The 17,794-nt window shown below is 35.8% G+C and overlaps 1 protein-coding gene across 4 annotated transcripts in view; it reads right to left on the bottom strand.

Annotated features, from left to right (window-relative positions):
• SMARCA2 (SWI/SNF related, matrix associated, actin dependent regulator of chromatin, subfamily a, member 2) overlaps positions 1-17,794 on the bottom strand; it is a 108,100-nt gene that overhangs the window by 53,289 nt on the left and 37,017 nt on the right. For all 4 annotated transcript variants that reach the window (XM_030467983.1, XM_030467985.1, XM_030467986.1 and 1 more), the window contains 11 exons: positions 16,752-16,925; positions 16,354-16,527; positions 14,143-14,313; positions 10,324-10,377; positions 8,738-8,868; positions 8,496-8,556; positions 7,043-7,143; positions 6,589-6,736; positions 3,404-3,567; positions 1,582-1,648; positions 934-1,044 (listed from right to left, as the gene is read on the bottom strand). In XM_030467983.1, coding sequence (XP_030323843.1) covers positions 934-1,044; positions 1,582-1,648; positions 3,404-3,567; positions 6,589-6,736; positions 7,043-7,143; positions 8,496-8,556; positions 8,738-8,868; positions 10,324-10,377; positions 14,143-14,313; positions 16,354-16,527; positions 16,752-16,925 — 1,356 coding nt within the window. The remainder of the gene's footprint in view (positions 1-933; positions 1,045-1,581; positions 1,649-3,403; positions 3,568-6,588; positions 6,737-7,042; positions 7,144-8,495; positions 8,557-8,737; positions 8,869-10,323; positions 10,378-14,142; positions 14,314-16,353; positions 16,528-16,751; positions 16,926-17,794) is intronic.

The raw sequence follows: 17,794 nt of genomic DNA, 5'->3' as shown, positions 1-17,794 counted from the left end.
CTGTTATCACCTGTAATACAACATGGGAAATCAAGACATGTACTACAATGACCATGTGACAAGGCAGGCCTTGCTTTGTATTTTTGTAGGTGCTAACTAATTCCATTTCCCAGGGCAGGTTGAATGACACTGCTGTCCTTCCTATCTTTCAGCAAGGCTAGGCAAAACTAGAGGGTTTTGCCTCTATGCTGCAGTCTCAAACTACTCTCAAATATTCAGAATTATGCTAAGAAATGCATTGCCTTTGCCTCAGAGAGGAAAAATAAATAACCTAAATAAATAGTATGTAATAAATGAATGAAATAAAGTGAAAGTGAAAAACCAAGGAATAGCAGAACCATATAGTTTCACTTTACAGCAAAAATACCTCCTTACTCTGCTTTGTGTGTACATGAAACAGTCTTAGAGTACAGAAGGTTTCAAGTTAATTGATAACATCTGAGGCATATCTGTTGACTGTTAGTCAGCCTTTAAGAACTGGGCCATGTGTAGTAAAGAGTCAGGGTGCCAAAGTTATTATACAGGTAACTACTTCCCATTTGTGAAAAAGTGACCACATGGCCCAAAAGGCTCTAATAAGAGTAAGCTTCAGATCAAAAACAGCTGGAAAAAATTAAGGTCAGAACTGCAGATTAGGTTCAGTGCCTTCAAGCAGAAGAAGAGAAGTCAAAGTTTTTCAAAGACAGGCAGGTGTACAGTACTGACACAAAGGAATTTGTCTCCTGGCCACATTCAGGAAAATCCTGGTGTTTACAGGGAGAAGAGCTGTGACTGAGAAGTGCAGTTGTAAGAGAGAAAGAGAAAATAAATTAATGGTTTAACCTTTATTGAAGGATAGAATAATTCTATATTCAAAAAAGTGTTTTCTGCTATGCACCAGTTGAAGATGTCTCAAAGGTTTTGTTGCTGTTAAGAGATGACAGTCATTTTTACCTTAGCAAGGATATGCTTGTCTTTTATTATGTACTCATAAGTAGTTAAAAGAACATTAAATTTTCCACTTCGAAGCTGAGGAACAAGTGAGCGGCGCATTGCAGGTGTACCCTAAAAGACAGAAAGTGAGTAGTTACTCTTTCTTGTGATGAAGAAAATACACCGGTTTTATGCATTAGCAGACACCAGCAACCACATGAATTTGTAATCTTCCAGTACTGCAAATAATGTCAATTCCTTCCAGAGTTCTTCAGAGTACTTCCCTTAAATAGTTGCTAGACTGTAAAACTCTGGGCACTGGAAACACATCTAGTGATTTAGTCTCCTTGCAAACTGCTTGGCACTCCTACAGCAGCCAAACAGCAAAGTAGTTATTCAGCTATCTACAAAATGCTAAACAGATATAATTTATATTACACTCATCAGAAGCCTTGCAATCTCATCATTAACAATTTTATTAGTGCTTCTCTATGTGAAAGTAACTAGTTGATTATAATAGTTTTCTCAATATGATTAATTCTCACTGCTTAGCACCTAATATACATGGCAAAACTTCATGAGCAAACAGTTTAGAAATTCATGCAGGGGCAACAGAACTGGCTCTATACTCATCTGTGTGACTCTAATCATATAGAAAGCAAATCAAACCTTGTAAGATATCTTCACCACAGAAGGAGCCCATTTGTCAAATTCGTATGTCCAATTGGATAAAGTCCTGTTACAGAGATCAGAAAGAAGTAATATATTTCATCATTTATAAAATATATATATCAAACTTCATAAATATTTCCAAGAAGTTGTCAAATTTTCAACACATTTCATGTAATCAATCATATTTGACAGCCTATTTTTTAAAAATGCGGTTTATATACTTTAATAAAATAATAGCAATTCTGACAGGCGACTAAACGGAAAAAAGTGTGAAACCCTCTTTCAACTCTTGTTTAGGGGTCAGTTTGAAACCAATTCAGAGTAGAATTCTACATACTTCTTTGTATTTTGGTAGACATTCAGGATAAGAAAGACAATCCTGAGCAAAAAATAGACTTGTGAGTGCTTATATACTACCCTAACTCAAAAACTAATGTTACAGCTTTTCAAATATAGCCTCATGAAATTCACTATTCATCTGTGTTTTGCTTGGGTAGAACCACTCACAGTGCCACCCAGTGCCACCACACAGGCTCACTCTTGCACTGTGTTTCTGCTGTTTGAATATGTTCTTATGGATGAGCTATTTGCTATCACAATACAGCAGCAAAACCCAACCTTGAGGTTTTGTTGTTCCTTTTTTTTTTAAATTTCTTACTGTAACTGTGATGGAAGCAGTGCCAGCTACTAAAAACAGGCAGGGAAAATGTACAAAACGTATACAAGAAATAAATTTCAGTTCCTGTCTTTTAGAAACATAAGAAAAATCATTAGAGTATTTAAAGGAAATCTGCTTTTCTGGTGGTTTGTTTTTTGGTTTTTTTTACTGTGCCCATCTGAAATCTGACATTACCAACACTCTCCTTTTAACTTTGTTTTATTTATTCTCCCAGCCATTTCTTTTCACACTAGAGCTCAGGATTTGTATTCATACAATTAGGAACAGCTGTGGTATTTATGTTAGACCATCAGTTACTACTGCAGCACAGCAAGAGAGCTCAAAAGAAATCAAAAGACATAGCCACAGACATAGTCATATATAAAATTTATCCCAATCCTGCAACACATCTAGCACAATTGGTGTACAAATTATCTAAAGAAAAGGCCCAGAACTTCTAGACATCAAGCAGCTCACACACACAAATATGTAAAACCCTGCATTAGTTCTACAGTGTCTGGCAGTTTTTATTTAAAACACAGCACTTCCAGTCACTAAAACTGACACATTCACTTTTGGAGAAAGGAAAACGCATTAAAAGAAATGTATAAAACAAGCAGCATCTTTGAAATATAAGAGAAAGCAAACGGGGCAGCACACTAAACAATCAATCAGGACACCTGTCCAAAGCATCAGTATCATTCATCCAGGCTACATCCATAGCTACTTATACACACTTAAAAGATCACCCAACCTCACTAAAGCATGATTACTTGGTATCAGATGGGGATCCAGATGCTTAACGAACTAAGCAAAAGATTTTTAATATCACAGTTAAAAGTTGAATAGGGAAGGGAGTGCACGTAATATGAAATAAATACCATCCCCCTCTAGTGGCTAAAGAGTGAATTACAGTAAATTCACTAAATTTGCCAAAAGAGATGTCAGTGAAACTCAAGGAACCAAGTGCTTTTTCAGCTTTCTGGACACCCTTCTAGCGTTAAAAAATTAACTGCAAAGACATGAAAATATACTGTCCAATCTCAGGGTAATTACATTGTGCACCTCATCTTTTCATTACACGGAAAACTTGTGTGTGTTTTGAACAAACCTACCTGCAATGCTTAGAATTATAACAGCTGAAAGAAATCCTTTACTTACGAAAGGGGAACAATGATGAGATAAGGGCCATTGAGTCTTTTGTGCTCCATCAGGTAAGTGATGAGTGCAATAGTCTGTATTGTCTTCCCAAGTCCCATTTCATCAGCTAAAATTCCATTCAGATTGTTATTATAGAGTGAAACCATCCATTCCAGTCCCTGGAGCTGAAAGTAATAATAATAGTTTCAGTTATTTAAAACTCACAGAAATAATGACCATGTGTACAACAAAAGCAAGACACCTCCGTCCCACAAATAAACCCGAAACAAGATAAATTTCTAGTAACATCTACATGGAAATGCTCACTCCTGATCAGCAGAGACCATAATATGAAATTAGATTTCATAAACAGAGGAGTTTTTGTACCATGCACAAAAAAACATAGGCATTGACATGAAAGGTTCAGAAATATTCAACATTACAAGAATTTGTTCTCTAATTTCAGCACCACCAAATGTCAAACTTTCTGTGTGTACTTCATGCCTTCTGCTTAAGTTAGTTGAAATCTTTTAAAACCAAATCCATCAAGTCTTTGCAGAGCATGTAAACCTCACGCTTGCTAACTGCATCACCGTTATGCTAAAGCTTTTGTGACACATATACATCTACTGCCTCCTGTCCATACTTCTAAACATCATAGCAAGGCCCCTTTGTCCAGTCATATCTTGTATATAAAATCTCAGAGCTGGAAGGAAGCCAGAGTATTGCAGCTGAGAAATGTCTACTTCATACTGAAAGGAGTACTGCTAGAAAGCACTGACTCAGATTATTTCCTTGTCACACAGACTTCCACATACGTGTGTATCACATTACTCAGGCAAGTGCAAAGCAATCTTTTGCTTCTCAGACCCAGACTTCTGATCTGTCTCACACATGGAGACAGAAGTAAATTAAGACGCCTGAGAAACAGAGAACACTACATGCTTGAAGTAAACTTCCCTTAACTTCAGTAAACTCTGCAAGAGAGTATCCAAAATAATGGTATCAGTTTACTGGCTTTATGTACATGCTAACTGATTTACATACAGGAATTAATACACAGGGTAAGAGTTGATCAGAATTTGTTCTGCAACTCTATGTCCCCCTTACAAAGTAGCTTCAGATCTAAGAATAAGAAAATTGTATTTGTGTCACTGAACTTTCTCCACTGACACATACCTACATTAAAGAAGAGACAATCTGACCAAACTCGACAGTAAGAAACAGAGAAAAGCAGAAAAAATGTTGAGAAGGAAAAAGCATGTAAAATCTAGAGGACAGAGAAAGACAGGGAGTAAAGGGATGAGCCATGAAACAGTCTCCTTTGGAACATTCTTGCTAGAACCAAAGCAAAGCCTCAGTTATCCTGACATAAAGCTCTTACAACAAGTGTGCCTCTTACTTCTGATGCAATTACTATATATATGGGACACCATAAAGAATGAATCTACTTACCCAGTAACTAAATATCACACTGAGCAGCTAAAAGACCAGCTCAAATTAGTAATCCCTGTGTCTGTTTAACTCCACAGACTGAATTATTTTGCTTTGTGGCACACAGGGAAATTGCACTGCAAAACACAGAACTGCATAATTTATTTCTGTGTTCCATAAGTAGTTAGAATTCAGGAAGTAAAAGAACTACCACAATCCTAATTTCCTGTCAATAAGCACTTTAAGTTCACATGGCCATCAAATTATTATTATCATCCACTATTCACTCAGTACACCAGGTAAGCCTTCCCAGACAATGAATCAGGATTATGCAGTAAAGAAGGATGCTGACTGCATCTATTGGATTCCACCTTCACTGGGTGCTCATGCTGGACAACATATGGACAGCAGGGCAGCAAAAATAAAGATACAACAGCTGAGAAAGTGGATGGATGGATGGATGGATTCTATCTTGTCTTACCAGAATTTCTCATCAGTACAAGAAAAGTTATTTAACTTACCATGTTCAAAATCAATTTCTACATGGCATGTTCCTCTTTCTGCTAAGGGCTTACAGTGAGACACTTAGAAATGCTAAAGCTTCATAACAAAATTCAAATTGAGATGGAATTTTAATGGAATTTTGCTCTGAACAAGTACAATCATTCTATTGGAATAGAATCATTCTATTTGGAATAGACCTCAGGCATTCTTGATGCAAATCTGTCCAAAGAAGGTGCAGCCCTGGGGCCAGGTTGTTCAAAGCTTCACATTATCAGTGACCGAAAACCTTCTAGGTGAAGCCTCCCTAAGCCCCTGCTCCACACCAATGCTGTCCCTTCCTGTACATCCAGTCTGAAACCTCATTTCAGCTTTTGTTCAGTCTCTTGTTTTCCCACCATGTCCCAGATTGAGGAAACCAATATAAAAATTCTAAAATGCTTCAAAAAGAGAAATCAGCTTAACACTTGAATTTTAAATTATTTTAAAAAGCTACTGTAATAGGTGGCAGTGCTGAGAAGCGTAGGAAGAAGGGGCTCTAACTGTAACATTATGCATACTTAAGAAACAAGTCTTCCTCCCAGTTCTCTGCTAACAGAAATAGATATGCAACTTCATTGTATCTTGGTAAATACTACTCTTTGTTTTATGCTTAGGTAGAATAATGTTCTGATCACAGAAAAGATGCAAATTCTTGGATTTTCCTAGAAAGCTATACAATAGCAGAAGTACTGAAAAATGTACCACAGAGATTTTCAGTCATAAGAGAATCTTTGTTCATGTCAGAATACAGAAGTTCTCAGTTAGTAAATCCAGTGCATGTCTAAAGAATACAAGACATCAACCTCCATAGCAAAACATATTTTCCAAATTTTATCTGTCATTGTGCTGAAATACTGTGATCTTAACTAAAAAATAAAATACTAAACTTTTAAATAGTGGAAGATGAAAAATATTGTTAGCCCATCACAAATGAAAACAAATAGCAAAATCAAGCTTGCAGGTTATTAAGGGTAGCAAAACTGAAATATTATTGGTCTGCAATGAGAAAAAAAGTTGTCATATATGCAGAAAGTTGCTATTATTATTCAATTGTTATGTATGAAGCATGATCTGTGATAGTAACTGTCATTGCTTTGTCCATATAATTACCAGATTCTAACCTACTTGCATTTCTTAACAAATTTTCAGATTGCAACTTGAAAATCTACACTGAAACATCAAACACAATTCCAAGTTTTAAATATTTTAATATTTTGATAATTTCTCACCTGATAATGTTTCAGTGTGCCATTAATAAGAAGAGAAGACTGCTTTTCTACCCTTTCTGTGATTGCATGAGCAACAGTATAGTAGGACTGAGATCCTCTAGCACTATATTGCATGCTATATTCATCATCCACGTCCTGTTTGGCTGTCCTGGAAAGCACAAAAAGAACTAAAGTGAATACCCACAAACAAACAGGTGTTTTGACCACATATTAATATATATCTGTTTACAGAAACACTGCAAATCCCCAGCTGTGGTGAGCACACCAAATGGTGCAAGCTACTTTATGAGAAGGACACAAGTAGTACCAAAGGATCATGTTCTTTCTCCAGCAGATGTTAACATGCCAGAGAAGCTATCACAACTCACTGTAATCTAAAGCACGCTACTTTTGAGGAGCATCATGGTAAGACAACACAATTCCTTACTGAAACCAGCACCTAAAGAATACTCACTCAATTATTTGCTTTGCATCTTTCTCAGAAACTTCCTCACTGTTAGGATCCAGTACTATTTTCTCATCAGCTTCTATTCTGCTCGATTCTTCTTCATCATCCTACAGAACACCAAAAAAGAACAGGGGTGCTGGGAAGTGCAACATCTTCCATAGTAATATTTTCAATAGGTATGCATGTATTGGTAGCTTTCATTGGCCAATGCTTTATGACAGGAACCTGAATCACACAGTTCAATTTACACCTATCCTGCAACAGCATTGTATTGAAGAGTAAGAAGATATTAGACATACACTAAACAAAAGGAAGTTGTGATACTTTGAAATAGGAAGTATTCTCCCCTTTAATGATTTTACTTTTTAAAGACTTATTCTGTCTGCCATGTTCATGTCATGTTTATGTCATATTCCAGATACGTGTTCATTTAATATATATTTAGAAGCTGCCTAGAATTGCTGGTTTAGGCTTCCAGTTTCTTAACATTTAAAAAAGGACCATATTTTTACTCTCTGAAAATAAATTGATTTCTTCTCTGGCTACAGTTGCAATAGATAACTAATTAAAAATCTCACCAGTGAAGCGAGCAAAGCAATGCTCTAACTTCTGCAAGTTCAATTCTTTTGAACAATAGTTTCCCTATTACTAAACAACACCGCTGCTAAAGAGCTTACACTAAAAATGTAGACATCTCTTTTAACATTCCTCCTATGTGACTAGTATCAGGCCCTTCACACCTATCGCGATAGTGACAGTCTTGTGGAATAACATTAGCAAAAATTAGTCCTAAAAAGGCACGCACCTTAACATCATACAGTCCAGTTTCAGTGATCATTTGATTTAGCATTGTAAAGACTGCTAGACTAAAGAGATCTGAACTGTACACCTTATTCTGCTACTAGCTTGTTTACTGAACCTGGTCCTTTTCTACTCCTCAGTCATCTTCTTCTTCTTTGGAATGTACTTATTTGTAATGATAGGATTCAAATCACCATTAAAGAGTAAGGAATCAAATAACCCTACTCTGAATAGACTAAAACTAAATCCCTGACTTCTTGATAGACATAATATTTAATAATTATGTTATTCAAAATTGTCAGTAAACCCTCCAATGCCTAAACATTAAAGATTACCTTGATTCACCACAAAGCCTCAGTATAGCCCCATTACAGCCATTTCTTCGAAACAGGAAACTGCTTAAATTCTCTGTGTCATCATTATTAATAGCCAAAAATTTACTTTTTCTAGCCCTGACTACCAGTTAGGCATTTACAGCATATATAAAGGGCAACAGTTATGAACTGGAAAGAAATACAAAACCTTTTCTGTTAATACTACTACTAAAACACCTGCTATTGCTTTTCCTTCCCTCCTCATAAAGAAGAGGAAAATAACACAGTACGTACTTAGTTTTTACCATATTACTTGTCAGAATATTTTTTCTAAAAACACATACCTCCTCCTCATATTCTGAGCCACTTTCATCTTCACTGTCTGATCTGGGAGCAACTTCATAGCTGTACAAAGATAACAGAAAGATTATGAATTACAGATGAGAAGAGGAATTAGGTTTAATCCATCTACTTAGCTTACACACAATAAATTGAAAGAAGAATAAAATAGATTAAAAAGAATAAGAGAAGCCCTTGAAAAATATTAATGCAAATAGACAAAGTAGCCTACTTGTATTCTTCTTACCCAGGGTTCATTTCCAGCCAAGCATCCAGCTGACTTGCTTTTGGTGCTTCTGGTCCAAGAAGAACTTTGCCTGTTTCAGTGTGAGTCACTTTGACTGGAAGGTCACTCATCTGACTGCTCTCATCTATGGGCTAAAAATTCAAATGAAATTTTATACTACAAGTCAACTGACTTTCATGCTTGTCACAGACAACAAAAAGAACTATTGGTATTTTCAAAATTCCAGATCTGGACAAGCAGTGCAGTTTTGTTACTAGAAGCCACATCTTTGCACATGCTATCAGACAAACACTGACTCATACTATTTCTTTGTAACCTGTTCTATATGATATCCACTAATATATTACAGTATTCCAAATAAATTGACAGCAGCAGTTTGGAGAAGAATACACTGCTGCTTTTTTGTAGAACAAGACACAGGGTATGTACGTTTATAGGCATTAACCTGTTATTTTTACCAATAGACATCAGTAACAAAAAAAACATACACTGAACTTATGATCTTTTATGTTACATGAAAAAGCATGTATGTAAGAGCAGCCTATTTTAAAGACTCACTGTCCTGACTTCTTCAATTAAACTGTCAAAGCACCTGCAGTAAAAAGACACTTGTGTTCTAACAAAACCAGAATACCATAATTACTTTTTCTTTTATTTGCCCTATTTAATCACAGATTTTCTGCTTTAAAACCTTTTTGCCTTCTACTTGTGTTTCTGCAAAGTAATCTTTCCCTTACATGTACAGATATGAGCAAGAAAAAATAATTCTTAACAACTACAAATGCAGCAACTGGCAGAGTATAAAATTTAAACCATTTCCAAAACTACTGAAGTTACAGGAATGTTTTGCTATTTATATGTAGAGAAATAAAATTGTTTTTACAGGTTTACTTCTGTTCCTTTTTTATGCTTGCAAGTGATATTTTTTCTGATGTAGTTGAAGAGCTATAGCAAAAACCTTTAATATTGTCTTTGTATAAAAATGAAATGGAACAGAAAAATGGCAATAACCTCTTAATGAGGCAGTATATGCTCTGTTACTAGATTAATAGAATTATTCAAAGTATGATACAAAAAGTAACTAATTTTCAACTGTTTCTAAAGAAGAACCTACAAATATCTTAAGCCATCATAGCACCATGGTCCATCCTGTGTCTCAAAAGGTAATTATATGCAATGCAACAATGTATTTTATAAAAATTATAAGCTAGACTTCTTGCATTTACAACCTGATTTTAGATAGTAAACTATGTCTATATATGATCTGTAAGAAAAACATATACTTTTGAACATATAATAAAGGCGAGAGTGATTTTTCAGCATAATGAGTGATATATTCAGTGTATTTTTGTTCTAGTCTTCAGCTTTCTGAAGATAAACAGTCTAGCATAATTCAATTTAGATAATTTTTATTTCTGGTTAAAGGCAACAGGTTTTTCTAGAATATTTCTGGTCTTTATTTTTTTAAGTTATCACTGAGAAGTTTGGGGGAAAAAACAAACCAAAACCAACAGAAAACAAACAAACAACAACCAAAAACAGAAACAAAAAAAAAAACCACAACAAACACCTTGTCAAATTCATACCTCTCCATCAGGACCAAGACCAGATGCCATTCCTTCTGCATTTTCCTCAGCCTTCTGTGAAAAATGAAGAAGTTAAAAATATTATTGTCAGATTACAAGTACATAGAGCACTTCATGTGATGTAAGGATTTAAGACCATGAGCATGTTTCCCTCTATTTCTGAATAGCTTGGGATGCATGCAATTTAAGGCTTAAGTAGATAAAGGCAGAGATAAGCACAGAGTTACTACCACGCACAAAGTGTTTACTAGTATGAACAGGGTGACTACAACACCTGTAGTCATTGTAATAGATCTGCACGTCAGAGTGGCTGGCCTGCTGAATTTCTGGTCCAAAACTGGTGTTTATATGCTTACAGACTGTGCTAGTAAAATAATTTAGTACTTAATCTTCATGTGATTTACTATTAATTTCCTTTAAAATACTTTAAACTCCATTTTGGAGGTGTCACCAGGCATCAGATTGTGCGTTTGTGCAGGCACTTCTTTTTTTCCTTAGAATGCCAGGTTGGAAAGGACCTCAAAGATCATCTAATCCAACTGTTCTAGGTTACTATCCTACTATTCTATAGGCTTTTTGGTTTGAGGACTAAACTACAAGTTCTTTGCACTAGATCTTAATCAAGTCAAGACTGCAATTACTCAAATTATGAACAACAAAAAAAAAACCCTGAAGATAAAGTTTGTTCCTAAACTAGAAATTTCCTAAACTATTGTGACAATGAGAAAAAAAGTACACAACATACCTTCTGCTCCTGTTACAGTGATGGGTTTTTAGTACTACAGTAGTTTTATTTTGGCTACCTATATAAACAGACCAAACTAACAAGACAGCTAAAATTTTCTGTTATAGATAAGTGCCTTCCAAGTACCATTAACATGTGTGATAATTTTAGATAATCCAGTTGTTTCTTTTTTTAAAGAACTATATTTAAGGAACAGCTACACTTCAGATATTGAGGTGATCCCTCAACATATACTTCAGATCAAGACTTGAGCCTTTATGCTTGCCACCAAAGTTCATTTTCCATGGCATGAACTTCAAATCAACATGCAACAGCTGACACAAGACAATTCTACATTTTAAAAAAGTTTACCCTTATATTTTTAACACAGCCTTCATACTTCAGGACACATACCTAATTATATTTGCTAACTATACTTTCACTAGTATTACCAAAACCAGAAATAAGGCTATGCTTAATTCTAGTCTAAACCCTTAAAATATTTATGAAGTATAATATTCTTTAACATACAAAAAATAACTTGAAAGATAGGTTTATAAATACTTCACTGGGCTACACAAACATCATTGTTCCTGCTGAATGCAACAATTGCTCATGTTCAGCAAGAGCAATGCCCATATGAGCCTGAAGGCTGCTTGCTTCAGCTCTCCTGGGCAGCAAGTATGTCTGCTGATAAGGAAACAAACTGTACCAGAACTGGAGTTAAATTAGAGGACAGGATGAATTACAATAGTACATATCTGGCCTCAGCTGAACAAGGTACAGTAACTGAGGATATTTTTTCCTTGCATGAACAGTAAGGGGAAGAGTCCAGTCTTGCAAGAGACTGCTCTCTATAGAAGATTTTTGTAGTTCAGCTACAGAGAATGGAAATAAACTTGTAAGTCAAACACACCACCACAAATAAGCAGTAAATATCAGTGCTGTTTACTATGCATAGATCAAATCCTGACATATATTTACAACGTACAGTTAGAAATTATATTGGGAAGTAGAAACATAAATCACAAAGGAGATAAATCTAATTAATGACAGATACCTCACACCTGTAAGTCAGGCTATGCAAAAATATCTTTAATCTTAACAATTTTATCCTTTACAAAAAAATACCAATTTTATGGAAGCAGGAAGCTACATTTTCTTCATGTTCTGTATAAAGACAGGAAAAACTTCTACAGAAAAAGGTGAAAGGTTGCATACCAAGTTAAAATGGCCTATCAGATGAAAATTTCATCTACAGTATATTTTTTACTCCACATCTGCAGTGAAGATTTGAGACACTAGCAGAACAGGAGGCTGAAGGCAGAAGATGCAAAAAAGCAAAATCAAAAAAGCAAAAAAGCCAAATCTATCATTAAGATTCCCTAAACTGTATCCCAGATAAAAAATGGACTAATCTGAAATTTTATTCTTGTAAGGATATAGGGTTCACATGTATACTACATAATATGAATCTAGTGAAGACAAGAAAAATTTCACCACCTGCTTTCTCATTGCCAGTTCTAGGATAAAATCCCAAGACCACTCTTCTTTCATTTCTCTGTACATAGCATTTAGCTACAGGTTCCAGTAGCTTCAACTGTGTTTAATATGGATTATGGAATGTAAAACTGTAGATATTAAGTATATGACTTAAATACACAGTGCCCACTAACTTCAAGGAATGCTGCAGCCATGGATTAATGAATTATTAAAATTATAAATTAAAACAATGGGTAGTATTTGTGTGAGCTCCTGTATCCTTGACAGATGAGCAACAGCTTGGTGGAAAGAACTTAACTACATCAAAAAGCTGCAGATGATCAAGACAACTATAAGATCTTTTTTCTGCTAATCTTCCTTGCACTGGGATATTTACAAGGACTGAATATTTATGAGTCATACTTCCTTTTTACTTCAGTGACAGAAAATTTTGTCTTTAGTGACATGGCCAGAACACTGTTCCTGAATTCATACTTCGCCTATACTGACAAAAATAGAGATGTATCACAGATGTGGACTATTGAAGAAACTACTGTTTTTCATTTGAACAATGCAGTCATTCCACATACTACCTGAACTGAGGATTATCTCGACTGCAAATTCCATGCACTAAATCATTACATTTCACTGGTAATACAGGTCAAGAATCCCATTTAAGTTATACTGTAACTTTGTAGGCAGGGGATTGTTCTTGTGTAAGAACATACTCTCTCTCTCAGAAAAAAAAAGCACAGAGGTTTTGGAGAGGGAGAAAAAAATGGAGACTTCTTTTGGCCATTAATCTCCAAATGTGTAATTTTTTTATATGCTGGTATTTATTAGCATATTTAGAGTGCTGGTTATAAACCACATAAATATAATATTGCAAATAGCTTACATAAATCCTCTTATCTACCTTGTAAGAGATTAAAGATACTCAAAGGTCACAAAAATGACAAATCATTACCTAACAATTATTTCATACAAAGAATAATTTTTTGAATAGCACTGTCTGGCTTCCATTAGTATCCCTCACAGGGTAAAATACTTCTTATGAAGAAAGGTAATTTTTAAAAGCTTCAATTACATGCTAAGAATAAACAATGACAAATATACTGGCACAATACCCATTTATTGTAATAAACCTACCCATGTTCTTTCTCTCTAGTAATTTCCAGTGGTCTTACAAAATAGACTAAGCCAAATGTAGAACATAAGGATTTTTAGAAGTTATTCTGTATAGAATAATCACACAAACTAGATTTTTCAAAATTTCCTTCATGCAATGTATTTTGTATCCTTTTTGGGGGTATTTTAATCATATTGTACAAGTCAAGGCCAATTTTGCCTGTAGAAAGTTTATCAGTAAATCAATGTTAACAGCCCACAGTTTTTTAATCCTTCTTTCTCACATTCTTTAGAACTAATGACAGCAGATTTCTCATATATTTCAGTTGAGTAAGATGAGTTCCCTCAGTCTTAAGAATTTGGCAGTGTAGATGATTTCAGATACTCTGGTATATTTGTAATGAATGGCCACCACTGTATTTACCAACATTAAAATTTGATTTGTAGAAGACATGGTCAAAACAATACCAGCTGTAACTACTTGCCTTCTTTCTTCTCCTCCTCTTCTTCTTCTCCTTTGCTGCTTGTGCCTGTTTATGCTCCCACACCAGATTAGTCAAGTTGGCCACATACTCATCTGTCTGCTGCAATAGGTATGCCAGCCGTCTGTCTTTCTTTTGGTCGATCAGTTTACGGTAGCCTTCTTCATCTTCAGCCTAGCAATAAAAAAACAGACATCAGACATGACAGAATTGCTTTGAAAGAAACACAAACCCACTCATATGTCAATAATCATGTGTTATCTTATGTCACTATGGTATGTGTAGAGGGATAAGTAGATCGGTAAAGATCTCACTGGATAATCAGGCTCTAGAGGGTCACCTATTTGGGAAACAGTATATAGTATCAAAGAATCATGGAATGGTTTGGGCTGGAAGAGACCTTAAAGATGACCCATGTCCAATCCTCTGCCACAGGCAGGGACACCTCTCACTAGACTAGGTTGCTCCAAGGCCCATCCAGCCTGGCCTTCAACTCTTTGGGGCACGGGGCACCCACAACTCCTCTGGCCAACCTGCTCCAGTGTCTCACTACCCTCACAGTGAAGATTTTCCTCCTAATATCTAATCTAAATCTACCCTCTCACAGTTTAACACAGTTGCTCTTTGTACTATCTGCCCCTGTAAAGAGTCTCTACCCAGTGTTCCTATAGACTCCCTGTAAGTACTGGAAGGCTGCTATAAAGTGTCTTTGGGAGTCTTCTTCAGGCTGAATAATCCAAACCGTCTGAACCTATATTCACAGGAGAGGTGCTCCAGCCCCCTGACAATCTTTTTTGCCCTCCTCTGGACTCACTCTAACACGCCCATTTCTTTCTTATGCTGGAGGCCCCAGTAACAGAGAAGCAACAGAGATGCCTCTTCCAATTTTTGCTAGAACAACAACTAGGGAAACATACAATGGCTTATTAAAACCAAACATGATTAAGAAATAGCTTAAAGATTGCTACTTTAACAGACTGCACTCCGGGAGATGCAGAAAGTTGGCAAGAACAGCAGTAATTTTCAAAACGAGCTTGTAAAATTGCTGCGAATTTCAGTTGTAAGGGTCAAGCCATCAGAACTACAACACTCAAAACTTACATTTTTAGGATCTATTACTATTATCATCTATCTCATTATTACTGAATACAGTTATTGTAATCTAGCCAAAGTAATTCCTTTCTACATACAAGCTTGTCTTGATAGTATCTTTATATGATGCTTATGCCCATTCCTGTATTAACAAGCTGTGACACAGTCACCATTTCTAGATGGAGTCAGTAAAAACCAATCTGTGGAACAGTATCAGGATTCCTGAAAAGATATGTGAAGAGTTTGAGACATAGCACATCTTCCTAGACCACACCAGGTGCCTCAGAGGAGATGATGTTCGTAAAACATTTCGTTTTACTTAGGTAGTAAATAAATATAGAGTGTTTAGTAAATAAATAAAAATAGTAAATAAAAAGTGTTTATAGTAAATAAAAAATGTTTAGTAATAAAGTGTTAAAAAAGAGCTGAAAGATGTCTTGAAGCAACTGATCCAATCCCAGTTGCTAACATACTTGTAATACACATTTATCTATCTACACTTTAAATTTCAGAATTATTTTAACTCCTCAAATACAGGCAGCCCACTGACTGGTTCCACATGTTTTGAAAAGACACAGTTATACATAAACCCACTACATTCTGTATATAACTAATACCCTGCAGGTGCAAGAAAGGAAAAACTATGAAATAGTGAGGACGATAGTCCTGGAGCATCAACGGGTGGAATGATTGGTACCAGTTCTCAAGATACAAAAATTTCTGTATTGTATAATGCCATTAACAAATCAATCACATAGAATCTTCATAACAATAAATATAGAAGTAAAACACAGTCCAGTGTTTCTATAATGGCAATTATAAAACACTATTAGCATATGAAGTTAATGGTAGTGGTCTTATACCGAATTGGTTCATGCTGGTAGAAAAAACTATTACTTTTACCAAACACCTTAAAAAGAGAAGCAGCTATAGTTTAAGAAGAAGAGTGTCAGAAATATACATAATCAAACTGCAGCAGCTTTACAAGTCTATTTTTTTAGTTACAGAGGTTTTATTCTGCAAAGGGAATACATAGGTGCAGATGAGTCTGTATGTGAAATATTAAAAGAATACAGTGTTTAACTTAACTAAAATAACCATATTCCTTCCTTTATTTCTTACCATTAGTCTCCTCATTCGCTCTTTCTCAATTCTCTCAGTTTCTTTTTTCTGCTCACGCTCTGTGTTGGCATGCCAAGTTGCCACAGCTTTGGAAAGTTTTTGAATTTTCCCTGCGACTGATCGGTGGTATTCTTTAAAATCTTTAGCGTGCTGCAATATGCTATTTAGGTATTCCTAAAAAGAGAAACAAATTAGTGAAGATCCTTGGACAAAGCATGGGATCTGAAAACAGGAATACAGGAAATTCTAATTTTCCTGCTATGCAATTGCTAATCACATTATTTGGAGGATTTTTGGTCTTAGAAACTCCAAAGGTGAGCAAAATTTTTAATAGAGATTTGCTCAGAAACGTAAGGTGTGTTTGTGCTATGGGACAAACAGCTAGTATGTTAAATTACCTGATGCTTCTGCCTGCGTTTCCTCTCTTGCTCTATCTTCTGCTGTTTCTCCAGTTTTTCTGTCATCCGAGCCTCCCTTAAAGTCTGGCGCTTGCTTCGTTTGTAGGCTTTAGAGTTCAGTGCTGTCTCCAGTGTTGTGTCACGACGCATGCATGCTACCACCTCTTGTCTTAGCTACGAGTGGGGAAAAAAGAACACCTTAAAAATTTTATCATTTTTAATAAATAGTGGCAATACTTTAAAAATTGGTATGGCAGTGTGAAACAGTAACAGTCCAGAAGATGTCCCAGCCTCTTCTTTCCTTTCCATGACAGTTCTGAAAAGATCTAGGATCAATCCACTTGAAACAGCTGTGTGTTCCTCTAAACAAAAAGTCTCCACAAGGTGGCAAAAAGTGTTAATTAAGCTCACTCGTTATTTCTTCCTTCTTTACAAGATGCTGCAAATTAGTGTCCTGCTGCAACAAAAGTGGCTAACCAAGATGTTACACCACTAAAGCAAAACATGAATAAAGAACATATATAACATACTTTCCAGAGCTGGACCTGGACATAGCTGACAACTTGTTTTATTGGCAGCTGCACAAAAGAGAACAGGCAGAATTAAATGTTGAGGGTTTGGAACAGGACTGTCCCAGCAGTATAGCAGGGACACCCTGCTGCTTTTCATCAGACCTCTGACAAAATTTCATTATAGAGACAAGCCAGCAGTAGAAAGAAGACTTGGACATTAAGGTACAACTACTGCCAAGGCTTCTGCCAGGAAGTGTTTTTGCCTGACCTGCCAAATCACATTTTTGTTCTTCAAGCCAATGTTAAGAGGCCTGTAAGAGCCTGGCAGTGTGATTCCTTCTTCTGAAATCCATTTGCTGATACACGCATGCAATAGCCAACTTGTATCTTAGGTATAATCTAGCTACACTTAGTTTTCAAAGTCTGTATGCCACAGTGGGAATGCTGAAAGTAAATCCCAGAGAAATACCACACACATGGTAACACAATGCTAACATACAATTCTTCCTAAAATGAGAAGACCCGTGACAA

The sequence above is a fragment of the Calypte anna genome, chromosome Z, assembly GCF_003957555.1.
Source record: "Calypte anna isolate BGI_N300 chromosome Z, bCalAnn1_v1.p, whole genome shotgun sequence".
Lineage (NCBI taxonomy): Eukaryota > Metazoa > Chordata > Aves > Apodiformes > Trochilidae > Calypte > Calypte anna.
The sequence above is the reverse complement of the archived record's forward strand: the minus strand, read 5'-3'. Positions and strand labels throughout refer to the sequence as shown.